General features: G+C 47.7%; 1 protein-coding gene across 1 annotated transcript in view; it reads left to right on the top strand.

Annotated features, from left to right (window-relative positions):
- The window catches only part of SCN4B (sodium voltage-gated channel beta subunit 4), a 21,188-nt gene that overhangs the window by 2,607 nt on the left and 3,838 nt on the right, over positions 1 to 14,743 (top strand). Inside the window, exons 2-4 of the mRNA XM_004385673.1 lie at positions 6,633 to 6,805; positions 8,387 to 8,615; positions 11,388 to 11,517. Coding sequence (XP_004385730.1) covers positions 6,633 to 6,805; positions 8,387 to 8,615; positions 11,388 to 11,517 — 532 coding nt within the window. The remainder of the gene's footprint in view (positions 1 to 6,632; positions 6,806 to 8,386; positions 8,616 to 11,387; positions 11,518 to 14,743) is intronic.

The following is a 14,743-nucleotide window of genomic DNA, read 5'->3' on the forward strand; positions in this document are numbered from 1 at the left end:
AAGCAGTTTCCAAGGCTGTATTATTGCAATTGAGTTTCATGTAGGTTCCAGTCCCTCCCTAAGCATGTAATGCGGCTGTCCTGCCCACCCCTTCCTTGTTCTCTGATTTGCTTAATTGCTGTGATCTGTGTTTAATTATCACTTGTGAGGGTGCTGGGTTGCACAACCCTGTTTCCCTTGGTATGTATTTATTAAGGGCTTATTTAATGAGAATGCAATTAAGAAGAGGGTGCTCAGTCCCGCTCGAAGGAAGGAAAACGAAAGGGTAAGTTCATGGTGAAGAGCACAAGAAAGCGGAGAAGCGGAGGGAGATTTCAGGTTTGAATCTGGAAACGGTGATTATTTCTCCTTCTAAATCCATTGGAGGTGCAGGCCTGTGTGAGCGTCCAAGAAAGAAGACCAGGGTCCCCAAGCCCTTATGATGGTCCACCTCCTGGTGGAATCAGCCAGATAGGTAGACCCCGGGCATAGCGTCTCCCTATTTGCCCTGTTGCCGGTCATCGAGGGGGTGTAGGGATTTCTGCATAAGCCATAGATGGATCATGCCAAGGCAACCCATTGTGTGGCCTACAAGAGGAGGAACAGGCATATGCTTAGCCTTGTTTGCCAAGCTGCGTTTTGTTGCGCATCCAGTGATGTCTCAAGGGCATGCTTCTATCCCAGCAAAGCTCCTGAGGGTGGGCAGGAAGCAGACAGGTTGCTTAGGGAGAGGGCACTGAAATCTTTCCTTTGTGTCTAGGCTCAGGGGCCTTACCTGGCCCATCCCTACCTCTCATAGCCCCAGGGCCTCCACCCCAGGAGGGGTCCTGTCCTGCTGGCCTCAGCCCACTTTCTTCCTCCCAGCTCTAACTTTGAGTCTGTCTGGCTCCCCTGGGACCAGAGTGTCTTAGCTTCCCTATTAAAGTCAGCTGTGTTTCTGCCTGCTGCGGCAGGCAGGCCCTAGGAGCTAAACTTAGAGTGGGCACTATCCCACCCCGCTTCCCCCCCTCCACCCCAGGGTGGGTGGGACTGATTCCCGGATGTGGCAAAAGGTGATGGAACATTTCCTGCCTTGGCGTTGGCCTTGGAAAGTACGGTGGTAGCCGGAAGATTCCTGCTGGTGTGAATGTTTAATAACATATGGCATGTATTACATACTTTTTTTTACTTCAGCAGAACTTGAGAATCTTGAGCCAAGCCTCAGACAAAACCCCAGCACCCAGAAGAGGATGGGAGAGGGCAGAGGACCCCAGAGAATGGCAAAGAAAATCGCTGTTCTGTGAGAACGGGCTGAGCGATTCCTTAGAGTGAGGAAAGAGATGGCTTTGGGGTGGTAGGATTGAATCCCATAGGATCATGAATAGGAAGACTTGTTCACACACACACATACACCTTGAAATTCTAAAGAGAGAGGTTTAGGACAAACCAAAGAAAGCCTTTCTTTGTTCCAGGGAAATAACCACATGGAAATAATTCCCTCCAGGAGGCAGCCCAGGGTGGAAATATAAATCAATGTGTGAGCAGCCTGGAGACATTCTTGGCTGACTCTGATCATTAAGGGAAGCTAGGGGTGCCCTGGTTACATCCAGACCTGTGATGGGGACAGCCTTGTTCCCCTTCCTCCTCTCAAACACCACCCTCCTCTACCCCAGGATGCTCAGGTCAGACAGACTCTCAGAGGCCCTTCTTGTGTTTTCTAATCTCATCTTTTGGCTTTAACCAAGCTTGGAAGGTAGGACAGACAGCTGTCCCTGCCCTGGCTTGGGGATGTGCACACCAGATGTGGCACCTTTGACTTCCTCAAGGTCGGCAGTGGACCTGACTCGCACCTGCTGAACAGTCCACTTCTGGCTCCCTCATCCTGCTGACGCACCCTCCACAGGGTCTCTGGTGGGTCAACACCTGCATCTGCTCCTTCCTGTCCTCCCAGCACAGACTGACAGGTGGGACAGGGCACGGGAGGTAGGACCCGGGGCATTCCTGTGCACAAGCCTCCCAGACATAGCTGGTAGGACTTAATGACCGGGAGATGGGAGAGCTGTGCAGCGCAGAAGCCAGGCTTGCCTGCGCTCTCTGATGCCTGAACTCCGGCAGGGCTCTGGACTCTGTGGAAACCGTCTCTGCTGGTTTCCTTTGTCCCCTCCAGGTTTCAGTGGAAATGGAAATGCTTCCCTCTGGGAGTCCTGAGTGTATGAGAGTTAAGTCATCCACATAAGTGCACACAAGTCAGGCAGAAATGTGTGCCTGTGTCATGAGCTAGGCCTTAAAGAAACAGTTTTCTCCTCTGTTCTGGACACTTCTTTTGCTTTTTCTGCTTCTGTCTATTTAAAGCAGCCAAAAAGATTTCACTTTTGATGCTCATCTTTTGTGCTCTTGGAGATCTCATTCTAGCTGGGGCTGGAAAGAGGGGATTTGCCTCTGATGAGTTCCCCACTCTTCCCCAGGAGCCGGATTCCTGGACAGGGCTGTCAGTGGGCATTGGAGCTGTGGAGCTCCTTGGAGCAACACTCATACCCTGAGGGGGACTTGCAGCCAACAGGAAGCTGCTCTCCTGAGAGCCTCGCCATCATAGCTCCACACCCTCCCTGTTTGTGGGGGCCGTGAGGGTGAGAAGCAGGACGGGGGTCTCCCACCAGAAGGCCACCTTCTAGTGTCAGTGCCAGCCCTGGGCTGAAGAGTGGAATCCCGTATTTGGTTCTCGTCCCTAGACTTGAAACCCTCATCAGGAGAGCTAAGCTGGGACAACATTGTTCTCCAGGAGAGGCAGTGTCATCAAATGGGAAAAGCAGACCTAAGTCTGAATGCTGAGGACTATGTGGCCCTGGGCAAGTTAATCCCTTTGAGCCTGTTTCTTCATTTGCATATTGGGGACGAAAATGATAACTACCTCATAGGATTACTGTGAGGATTTGATATGTGTTGTTAGCCACTGTTGAGTTAATCCCCAACTCATGGAGACCCCGCGTACAATGGAATAAAACACTGCCCTGTCCTACACCATCCCCATGATCACTTGTGGATGGCACTGTTGTGATCCGTAGGGTTTTCATTGGCTGATTTTTGGAAATAGATCAGCAGTCCTTTCTTCCTCGTCTGTCTAAGTCTGGAAGCTCTGCTGAAACCTGTTCAGCATCATAGCAACATGCAAACCTCCACTGACAGATGGGTGGTGGCTGTGCATCGGGTGCATTGGCAAGAAATCAAACCTGGCTTTTCCGCATAGGAGGCAAGAATTCAATGACTGAACCATCACTGCTCCCAGGATTAAATGAGACAGTACATATAAAATGTCTTGTCCTATAGTACGGGCTAAGGATCCTTGGTGGCACAGTGGTTAAAGATCTCGGCTGCTAATGGAAAGGTCAGTGGTTGGAACCCACTAGCCACTCCATGGGAGAAAGATGTGGCAGTCTGCTTCCGTAAAGTCTTACAGCTTTGGAAAACCCTATAGAGTAGTTCTACTCTGTCCTATAGGGTCACTATGAGTCGGAATCGACTCGAGGGCAGTGGGGTTTTATAGTAAGTGCTCAGTTCCAGATTCACCACTTACCAACTACTTGGCCCTGGGCAAGTTACTTAACTTTTCTAAGCCTCAATTTCATCAACTACAAAATGAGAATAATTATACCTACCTTTCAGCATGCTAATAAAAGTTGGATTAGTATGTATAAATCCTCTAGCACAGTGGTTCTCAAAGAGTGGTCCCAGGACCCCAGCATTCTCTGGGAACTTTTTAGAAATGCAAATTCTCAAGCTTCACTCTAGACCAACTGAATCAGAAACTCTGGGGGCAGGCCTAACCATCTGTGTGTTGACTGCCTTCTGGTGATTCTGATGCTTGCCCAAGTTTGAGAACCACTGCTCTAGAACAATTCCTGGCACATAAAACCCAAAACCAAACCCATTGCCGTCAAGTCGATTCTGACTTATAGCAACCTTGTAGGACAGAGTAGAGCTGCCCCATAGGGTTTCCAAAGCTGTAAATATTTACGGAAGCAGACTGCCACGTCTTTCTTCTGTGGAGCAGCTGGTGGGTTTGAACCACCAACCTTTCAGTTAGCAACAGGGAGCTTAACCACTGTGCCACCAGGGCCCCTTTCCTGACCAAAAGGAGGAAAAAAAAAAAAAAAAAAAAAAAAAAGAGGGCTAATTTAAATAACCTCCCACCACCAATTTGGAACCTGTTAGGCAAATCCCTCTACTCATAGTGACCTTAAGGACAGAGTAGAACTGCCCCACAGGGTTTCCAAGGCTGTAATCTTTATGGAAGCAGACTGCCACATCTTTCTCCCCCAGAGTGGCTGGTGGGTTCAAACCTTTCAGTTAGCAGCCGAGCACTTAACCACTGTGCCACGAGGGCTCCTTCCTTGGCGCTCCATCTCTGTTTTAAAAAGCATTGCTCAGAGGCACCATTACTACCTGCATCATTATCATCTCTCTGTGGGCAAAACAAGAGGAAACTTATTTATGGTGTAGCACGAGAGAATTAAGTTAGATAAAAAAGGTCCTTACAGAGAGTGAGGATGGAAGAAGAGGAAGATTGGTGTGGTGACCTTTAAAACAAGGACTGACTCTGTCAGTCTGGGGAACATGAACAGTTCTGGAAATTGACTGCAGGGCTGTGAGCTGACCTGGGCTGAGGCGGGTTCTCAACCAGCCCAGCCAGTAAACTCAGCGTCACCTCTGCCAAGTCTCCTCCCATACTGTGCCTCGGTTTTCCTATCTGTAAAACGAGGCGGTGGGGTTAATGGGTCAGTCTGGGTCCTTTAGCTCTGACATTTGGGGGTTCCCCTGGCCATGGCTGCAGGTCCAAGAAGTGGAGAGAAGCTGAAGTTTGGGAAGACAGATAGATGCCAGGGAAACCTTGGGACAGAAGTTCGTGCAGCCAGGCTGCTGCTCTCAATTACCCACTGGCCCTGGACTCAGACCCCAGTTCAGATTTCAGTGACCCCTACCTAGAATTTGTATGACTTTGGGCAAGTCACTTTGCTTTCCTCAGCCTCACGTTTGCTATCACATTTAATGTGATTAATAACGCCTACCTTACCAGTATGTAAAAACAAAAACCAAAACCCATTGCCCTCAAGTCTCTGACTCATAGTGACCCTATAGGACAAAGTAGAACTGCCCCATAGGGTTTCCAAGGAGCAGCTGGTGGATTTGAATTGCCGACCTCTTGGTTAGCAGCCATAGCTCCTTAATCACTGCGCCACCAGGGCTCCATAGGGTTTATGAAGAGCAGCTGGTGGATTTGAACTACCAACCTTTTTTGTTAGCTGCTGTAGCACACCATGGTTCTTAACCACTGTGCCACCAGAGACCGATGGCATGGTAGTTAAGAGTTTGGCTGCCAAGCAAAAGGTCGACAGTTCAAATCCACCAGCTGCTCTTTGGAATCCCTATAGGGTAGTTATACTCCGTTCCTATAGGGTGGCTGTGAGTTGGAATTGACTCAACGAGTGTTTTCTTTTCTCTTTTTTAAAATACCAGTATGTGGTGAGATTTCAGTGAGCACTTAGCATGGATCCAGGCCCAGGAAAGGATCTTTATTATTCAGGTCGCTGGGGATCTGAGTAGGGCCATCCCTGAGTCCTCACCCGCGGTGACCCTCCTTTCCCCCCAGTGGCGCGTTTCATCTAGGGGCAAGGATATGTAGGCGAGTAGGGTTTCCTCAAGGGATCTGCAGGGCTGGAGGAGGGCCAGGCCCCCATAAACGGACTCAGGAGGCGGGTTCCGGAAGCTGCAAGTGGAAACGGCACAGGCTGGAGTGGGGTCGCTCTGGGGACATTCCCTGGACGAGGCGGCAGAGTGGGATTGCGGGGGTCGGGCTCCGGGTCAGGAGGGGACAGAGGGTCCAGGGTCTTCCCTCTCTCCCGAGTGCGTACATTCCAGTTAGTCTGGAATCTGCCTCCCCCAGTGTGTTTTCTGCCGTCTGACTTTCTTTCCCAGGGTTGCTTTACTCGCTCCGCCCTCGCTGCCCCTTCCAAGACCTGCCCCATGTCCACCGCTCCTTTATTCCATGCCGGCGGGTGCCGTCTTTCTTCTGTACTCTTATTGCTGAGCAGGGTGCAACCCGAAGGGCTCACTCTGCCTTTCCATCCCTCTGGACAGGGTAGGAGCCTCCCGAGCTCGGTAATGACAGGCCGCTAGGCAGCGTTGGCGGACTGCGGCTGCTGCTTTTCTCTGTCACCTCACGGACAACCCCCCACCCCGGGGAAGTGGGGAGAAAGAAAAGCAAAAAGGGCGACGAGGAGTTCGCGCACTGTCCTAGGGGAATTTCCAGTGAGAATAGAAGGCACCCCGTTCTGCACTTCTTGAGTGGGTGCAGGGAAAGCACCTCCAGGGATTGGGTCCGCAGGATTAGGGGACAGGAGGAGGCGTGGATTCGCAGCAAGGCTGCAAAGACCTTATTTTCTTGGGTTGGGGTGACCCCTGGTGGTCACTCAGAATCCAAACAGCCCGTGGTGACAGGGAGAAAGAAATATCTCAGGAGGCCCAGGAAGTATGGATTTTGAGTATGAGAACCATCCTGAAGTTGACACTGAGGGTAAAAGAGACCTCCCTGCCTGGCCAAGCCACCCCTGCGTCCTCTTCCAAAGCTTCAGTCTGGAGTTTTTGGTGGTGTTTTATTAACGGTGGGGCCCTTTACGCAGGTCTCTTCCTGCTCCCCATGTCCCTGTCGCTGGAAGTGTCTGTGGGAAAGGCCACCACCATCTATGCTGTCAACGGCACCGAGATCCTGCTGCCCTGCACCTTTTCCAGCTGCTTTGGCTTCGAGAACCTCCGCTTCTGGTGGTCCTACAACAGCAGCGATACTTTCAAGATTGTAAGTAGTAGGGGAAGGGACACGACAGCCCTTCCTTCTCATCTGTTCCATGTTGGACTGAGCCCCACTGTGATGGTCCCCAGAGCCCACTTTTTGTCATCCCTTTCTCTCAGTGTTCTTTGCAGAGAGCCTGTCTAGCAGGGTCTAAGTGGGAGGGAATCTACACTTTTCCAGAATGGTGTTGCTAGAATTTAGGGTCTGTTGGATAGAATTCTTGGCTAGAGTCCTCTGTTTGGTCTGAAGAAATGCCTGGAACTTGAATTGCTTTTGTAGATTTAGTTAAAAAAACAGAAAAAAAAAAACAAAAACAAAAAAAAAACAGAAACAAGGAGAGAGAGAGAGAGACCCAGCGTTTGGATTCCTGGAGAGAGGGAAAGAGGAGTCTGAAAGAGGTAAGGGCTGGGGAACTGGACTCGGAAATAAAGGAGAGAAAAATCTAGAGAAGAGCAAGAAATGTGCAGAACCATCGACAGGGCTGTGGAGCAGGGGTGGGGGATGAATCAATTAACAGGTATTTATTGCATACTCACTCTGCACTCTAGTAGGGGACCTGAGACTAACACAGGGAAGCCACAAGAGACCAACTCTGGCTATAAAGACTGAACTTAGAGGGCACTGATGGACAGGGCTGTAGGACTGATCCAGGTCCTTACGGAGGGTCAGAATTTAGATGGACAGGGAACACGGTGCCACGAAAGGCTGAATGGGAAGTGACAGAGAGAAATGAGTGTGGTATTTGCAGGGGTTATTACATAAAAGGCTTTTATGAAGAAGGTAGTAAGAGTAGTGCTACATTCCTTGGCTACCTAATAAAAGGAAATGGCTTTAGGGTATGAACACAAAAGACTTGAAAGCAGGGACTCAAACAGATGCTTGTATACCAGTGTTCATTGCAGCATTATTCACAGTAGCCCAAAGGTCAAAACAACCCAAGTGTCCACCAACAGGTAAATGGGTATACAAAATGTGGTACATACATACCATGAAATATTACTCAAGCCATAAAGAGGAATGAAATCCTGATACATGGTATGACACGGGCTAAATAATGAGAACATTATGCTGAGTGAAATAAGCCAGACACAAAAGGACAAATATTGTCTGGCCCCACTTATATGAAATATGTATAATAGGCAAATGCATAGAGACAGAAAGCAGTGGTCACTAGGGGCTAAGGGGAGGGGAAATGGGACATTATTGCTTAATGGGGACAGAGTTTTGCTTGGGGTGATGAAAAAGTCTTGGAAATAAATAGTGGTGATCTTTGCACAACATTTTGAATATAAGTAATGCCACTCAATTGTACACTTAAAATGGTTAAAATGGCAATTTTTATGTTATCTTTTACCACGATTTAAAAAAAAAGGAAATAGGTTTAGCCTTCAGCAAGCATGATTTAGGTTAGACAAGCAGAGCTATTGGTGCTGGAAGAGGAAACTAAGGGGGAGGAAGAACCTCGAACTGTGGGCTCTTCCTGGGCCCGGACAGGGTGGGTACCTAAGGGAGTGGGCTGGAGTGATGCTTATGACCTTTGAGGATCCTGATTCTTTCTTGCCTACCTCCTCTTCTCCTCATCCTCAGCTCATAGATGGGATTGTGAAGAATGAGAAGTCTGACCCCAAGGTGAAGTTGAAAGAAGATGACCGTATCACTCTGGAGGGTTCCACTAAGGAGAAGGTGAACAACATTTCCATTCTGCTGAAGGACCTGGAATTTAGTGACACCGGCAAATACACCTGTCATGTGAGGAACCCCAAGGAGAACTTTCTTCAACACCAGGCCACCATCTTCCTCCGTGTCGTTGACAAACGTATGCAGTAGGGGCTGAGACAAGGGTAGTGGAGTGGGAAGGACTTGGGGGAGGGATGCCAATTCAGTGTTACAGTGAAATGGTAAAAACTGACTTATTGGTGCTTTCTTTCACTTTATGCTTTCAAGAGTTACAACAGTTTCATCTAGAAGCTAGAAGAACACAACTTGAATGCTTATTCTGCCACTCAATAGCTTGTAAATACACTTAGCCTCTCTAACCTTCATTTTTCTCATCTGTAAATGGGAACATGGCTGCATTCTCCTAGGGTTGTTGTGAGAATTAGAGAAGCTACTGGGAGTGTTTTGTTACTATTAAAGCCCTCTTCCTCTATGCTGATTGTTACTACTATTGCATATTCCATTAGCAAAAGTTGAATGAATGTCAGGTTCTGTACTAGAAAGTTCTGTGAATGATGCATAGTTTTTCTTTGAGGAACTTACAGTTTAGGAAAGAGCAGAAAATGGGTAAACACATAACTGAAATAAAAGGCAGAGCGTAATACATACACCAGGAAAGGCTCAGACAATAGAGATTGAATAAGACATGGTTCCTCCCCTCTGGATGCTTATATCCTAGTTGGGGGTTCCAGTCTGACACAGGTGGAACAATTAGATAGTGAGGGTGGGTATGATGAAGAGCCAGTAGGTTACATGACCCCTGACGCTGAAGGTAGCTACTGAAGGGGAGATGATAACAAGGGCAGGAGAAGTTAGCCTGGGCTTCATGGATGGGAGGAGCCTGGAAGGGTAGAGAAGTACAAAGCAGAGAGAAACGGGGAGGGAACCTGCTCAAGGATTCCGATTTTGCTGCATATTGTGTGTACCTGGGGATTCACTGCTCTCTTGCATGACATGGAATGCCTGGTGAGGGAGACGCCATGGGTTTGATTTTGACCGTGCCAAGGACAGAGCTGGAGGCCACTGGACAGCTTTCTCTCAGCCTAGAGTGCTCTGAGTCAAGTGCAATTATGGTGGCACCTCTTCCTTTCTTTCTGGGCTCCTGTTACCCTGATTGGTGCTCAGTCTTCTCGGGAGGGAAAAGAAGGGGAAGGTTGCCAATATTCATGGGGCATTTCTGGGTGCCAGGCTCTGGGTTAGATGCTATCATTTACCTTAACCCCTTGGCTCCTTATAAGTCCCTTCAAAGTGGGTCTTCTCTCCATTTTTACATATGCATTCATGCATCTAATCAACAAATATTTACTGAGCACCTATTATGTGGCAGACATTGTTATAGGTGCTGAGGATACAGCATGAACAAGGCAGATAAATTTCTGCCTCATAGAGATTATCTTCTAGTGGGAGGGAGGAGACATGTAATAAACAAAACAGAAGAAAATTATATTATATAATAGCACATGGTAAGTGCTAAGAGAAAAAAATGGAGTTCCTAGGGGATACAAACGGTTAATGCTCAGCTGCAAACCAAAAGGTTGGAGGTTCTAGTTCATCCAGAGGTGCCTTAGGGGAAAGTCTTGGTGATCTACTTCTGAAAAGTCAGCCATCAAAAACTCTGCGGAGCACAGTTCTACTCTGATACACACGGGGTTGCCATGAGTCAGAGTCAAGGTTATGGCAACTGGTTTGGTTTTGATTTTATGAGAAAAAATAAAACAAGGAAGGGGAAATGGGGTTCCAGCAGGGTGGCTATGGAAGGTCTCATTAGCAAAAGTGACATAAGAGTGAGGGCATTTGAAGGAGATGAGAGAGGAAGCCATGAAGATGTCTTTGGGAAGATGTTCCAGGCTGAGGGAACAGCAAGTGCAAAGGCCCTGAGGTAGATGTTTGAAGTACAACAAGGAGGCCAGTGTGACTGTAGCAGAGTGAATAGTAAGAGGTGAGTCAGATTAAGTCAGGTTGTGTGGGGCCTAGTAAACACGAGTGAAATGCGAGCAGCTGAAGGATTCTGAGCAGAGGCATTAATGCCGTAACAGGCTAACTCTGGCTGCAGTGTGAAGAATGGAGACAATCAGCGAAGTTAGGATGCTGGTTAGGAAGCTACTACAGATATTCAGAGATGGCATAGGTGAGGCTGGTAGTGCGTGGTCAGATTCTAGGTTTTTTTTGAAGTTAGAGCCATCAGGATTATCAGGTGGATTGATAATGGGGTTTGAGAAAAAGGGAGGAGTCAAAGGATGACCCCAGAGTTTTGTCAGAGCAGCTGGAAGGATGGAGTTGTTCTCATGGAGATGCGGAAGACTATGGGTGGGCAGGTTTGGGAACAAGTCAGGAGTTCAGTTTTCAGATGAGGAAATTGAGGCTGGAAGTGTTAAGTGACCTGCCCAAGGTTACCAGCTAGTGACAGGCCTATAGTTAAAATCCAGATCTATCTGATGCCAAAGTCTTTCCACCATGTCAGAGATATCATAGCGAGATTCTCAATTTTTCTCTGCATTGGCAAAGGAGACCTAGAAAGATGCAATGAAATTCTCACATGGCAGTTTGGGGGCCAAGTCATGACTCAAACCTGGATGCTATGGGCCCTGAGTCTGAATTCTTTCAGAACTTGTGTGTATGTCTGTGGGAGGGTATTTGTGGAGAGGGTGATGCGCTGTTGTGCCTTAGCCTGATGGACGCCATGTTTCAGTTTCTCCTGTTTCCTGCTGTAAGGCCTGGGGAGGGCTGGAGGCCTGACCGTGGACATATCCTGTATGTCAGCGAGTTGTGTTAGGCAGTGGAGGCTGCGCAGCCCTTGGGCAGCCACGGTGCTCAGCTTCAGGTAACTCCTGCTCTCTTGTCTTCCCTTTCTCTTCCTGCTCTGGCCATGCAGTGGAGGAAGTGGACAACACGGTTACGCTCATCATCCTGGCAGTCGTGGGCGGGGTCGTTGGATTCCTCATCTTCATCCTGCTGCTCAAGAAGTTCATTACCTTTATCCTCAAGAAGACTCAGGAGAAGAAGTGAGTTGATTGCCATAGCACGCTCCTTCCTCCCGCCATCCCACCAACCATTCCCGTCTCATGAGTATTCCTAGCGTCCTCTTCTCTTGTGCTACCTTCACCTACCCCCCATCATTCTCCCTAACATCCTTAATCCATACTTCTGTCTCTCATTCTATCCTCTTTTCCTAATCCTACCACTCTCTTTTCTATCCCTGCAACTCTCCTCCTTATCTCTCAGCCCCTCTCCTAGGCTCACCTCCTGTCCGTCATCCTTCTCGATGTGTATTTATTGAATGAATGGATAATGAATCCCACAATCCACTTGCTCTTCCTCATCCCACTATCTTCCTTCCCATCCCATTAGCCTCTTTCTTTCCATTTTCCCCACCCAACCTAAACTCTACCAAAGGATTTAGGCAGACTTTTTAAAATAAATCAGAGAAAATATAAAATTCCATGTACAGAAACTCTAAAAAGGGATGACCCTTCTGAGGAATGGGAATCTCAGTGTAAAATTTTGAAAATTCAAATGGGGCAGAGAAAAAAATCTGAAAAGGCTAATGTGGACTCCCAAGAAACTCTAGGGTAAGTCCAGGTATAAAAATAGACATCTATAAGGGAAAGAGGAAGAAGAGATGGAGGGAGCTACAGAGGGTGCAACCCTTTCCCCAGAATTGCCAGAGCAGTGTCAGCAGGCTTCAAAGCAGGAGGTTGTGATTCTTGCAAAACTGGATCAGGGAAAAGGCATTTGGAGTTGAGTTCCGAGCAAGAGAAATGAGATGAGAGGTCTGCCATTGGAACAGAGAGGGTGATGGTAACAATGGGATGCAAAAGGAAAGGGAGGACACCTCTGCCTCTGTTTGCTTTATTCTGCTCCGTCAAGAAGAGGGAATTAGGCTAGAGAGGGGAGAAACTACACTGGTAAGAGAGAAAGGAAGCTGAAAGCCTGGAAGGGGTTATTAAGAGAACAGAATCCCAGGCACTGACTGAGAAGAATAACTCGTGGGTTGTCTCAGTGCCCCATGGCCAGAGCCTGTGAGGTTTCTGGAGAAGAATTGAGCTGGACCAAATTCTGTCTTTAATAACCAGTCTTACTGTTGATGGCAAGCAAACTTGGGAACAAATCATCAAACATATGTTTTAAAAGCACTTAGATAAGAAAACAGTGATCCTTGGGAGCCACCATGGGTTCATCAAGAACAAGGCATGCTAAACATTTTCTGGATAGGGCACTGGTGGGTCAGACTGTTACAGAGACAATAACACCTTCTATCATTCATTGGATGTCTACTATGCGAGATAGTCCACCAGGCATTTTAAAACAATATCCGTAATTTTTATTTTACAGTTGAGCGTAGTGATGCTCAGAGTGGTTAAATGACTTGTCCAAGGCCACACAGCTAGTGATAGCACTGTGATTTGAACCCTGACTTATTTAGCTTCAAAGCTTAAACTGTTGCTACCATACCCTACTGACTCATTGGGTGTATGAAGAGTTCATTCATTTATTCATTTGATGGCTATTTTTGAGATACTGTGTACAAGGCACTGTGCCAGGTGCCGTAGGAAATTCTAGAAGGAATGAGATTTTGCCCTTAAGGAGATAGGATGTGTACACTATAAACGTAATACAAGGTAGAGGGGTCAGTGCCAGCAAAGACGTATGAAGTTCTGCAAGGGTTCAGAAGTGGGTGAAATACAGGGCTAAGAGGCCAGTTTCCTAGAAACCTTAGTGTCCTAAGGTTGCTGTAACAAATTACCACAAACTGGTGGCTTAAAACAACAGAAATTTATTCTCTCACAGCTCTGGAGACTAGGAAAGTCCAAAATCAAGGTGCCACACTCCCTCTGTAGGCTTAGGGACGAATCCTTCCTTGCCTCTTCCTAGCTTCTGGTGGCTCCCGGCAATCCTTGGTGTTCCTTGGCTTGTAGCTGCATCACTCCAATCTCTGCCTCCATCTTCATATGGCCATCTTCCCCATGTCTCTGTGTCTTTTTCTCATCTTATAAGGACACCAGTCATTGGACTTTGGGCCCACCCTAAATCCAGGATGATTTCCTCTTCAGATTTCCAATTAATTACATCTACAAAGACCCTATTTCCAAATAAGGTCACACGTTGAGGTTCTGGGTGGACACGAATTTTAGGGGATACTATTCAACCCACAGAGGCCTAGGGAGAGATTCCTGGCCAAAAGGTCTTTTGAGGTAGGTCTTGCAAGATAGATATGATTTAGCCCTGGGGAGGGTGAAGAGAATGGCATTCCAGGTGGAGGGACCACTGAGAGACAAGGCAGAGAGTCTGGGAAGTGAGTATGGTTCTGGAGAACAAGGTGTTTTGTTTGTTGAGAGAGTGGAAGAAGGAAAGCCTGCAAAAAGGGTTGAGGACAATCCTTGGGTACCTGGGAGTCCAGGCTGTGACTGGCTTTCCCTCTGCCTGGAGTACCTATGCAGGGGCCTGGTGAGGGCTTGCACCGTGTGGGATGATCAAGGAATTTCAGAAGAAAGAGTCTGGCTATGATGGGCAGAGGGACTGGGTGGAGAGAGGCTTGAGGCAGGGAGATAGACCACGTGGAAGCCTGAGCGGGTCTCTGTGAATGGTGAGAAAAGCCTGCATCACATCCGAGATGGGGTAGCTTCCCAAAAAGAAGGGCAGTGTTGGGACAGAATCTTTCACGATCCTTTCTGGGTTTTTACACGTGTGTTCTATTCTCTCTCCCCAAAATGCCGCCTCCCTTTCCTGACCATTTTTTGCAGGGTTCAGCTTAAATGATACTTTCAAAAAGCCTTCCCTGATCCCTTGACCAGCTAGGTTATAGCCCCGCCTTGGTACACCCCCTGTATATTGTTGATCGTATTGTAGTGCAATCGCTTGTTTAATGTCACATTCCCTGGAAGATTGCAAGGTTCCTGAGAGCAGGGACCATGCAAAATTGTTCACTCCTCTAGCTTGACATAGTGCTTGGTACATAGTAGGTCCTCAGTAAAGGCATGGACTACATGACAGCACAGTTAGGTGGATCAGTAATTTGCTGGGTGGACTATACCTTAGTTTGGCTGATTTTGGTAACACCCATCTGAACAAAGGTCTTTAGAGGCTCTGCCTGTTTCATTGTTATTATTAAGATTTGAACTAGACTAGGGATGACATTTTTATCAAGTTTCCAGAAGCCTAGTGACTGTTACACCACTCGTCTTTCAGTTTGTTGTACATGTTGCTATGATGCTGGAAGCTATGCTACCG

Source organism: Trichechus manatus, unplaced genomic scaffold (genome assembly GCF_000243295.1).
Source record: "Trichechus manatus latirostris isolate Lorelei unplaced genomic scaffold, TriManLat1.0 scaffold00143, whole genome shotgun sequence".
Taxonomy (NCBI): Eukaryota; Metazoa; Chordata; class Mammalia; order Sirenia; family Trichechidae; genus Trichechus; species Trichechus manatus.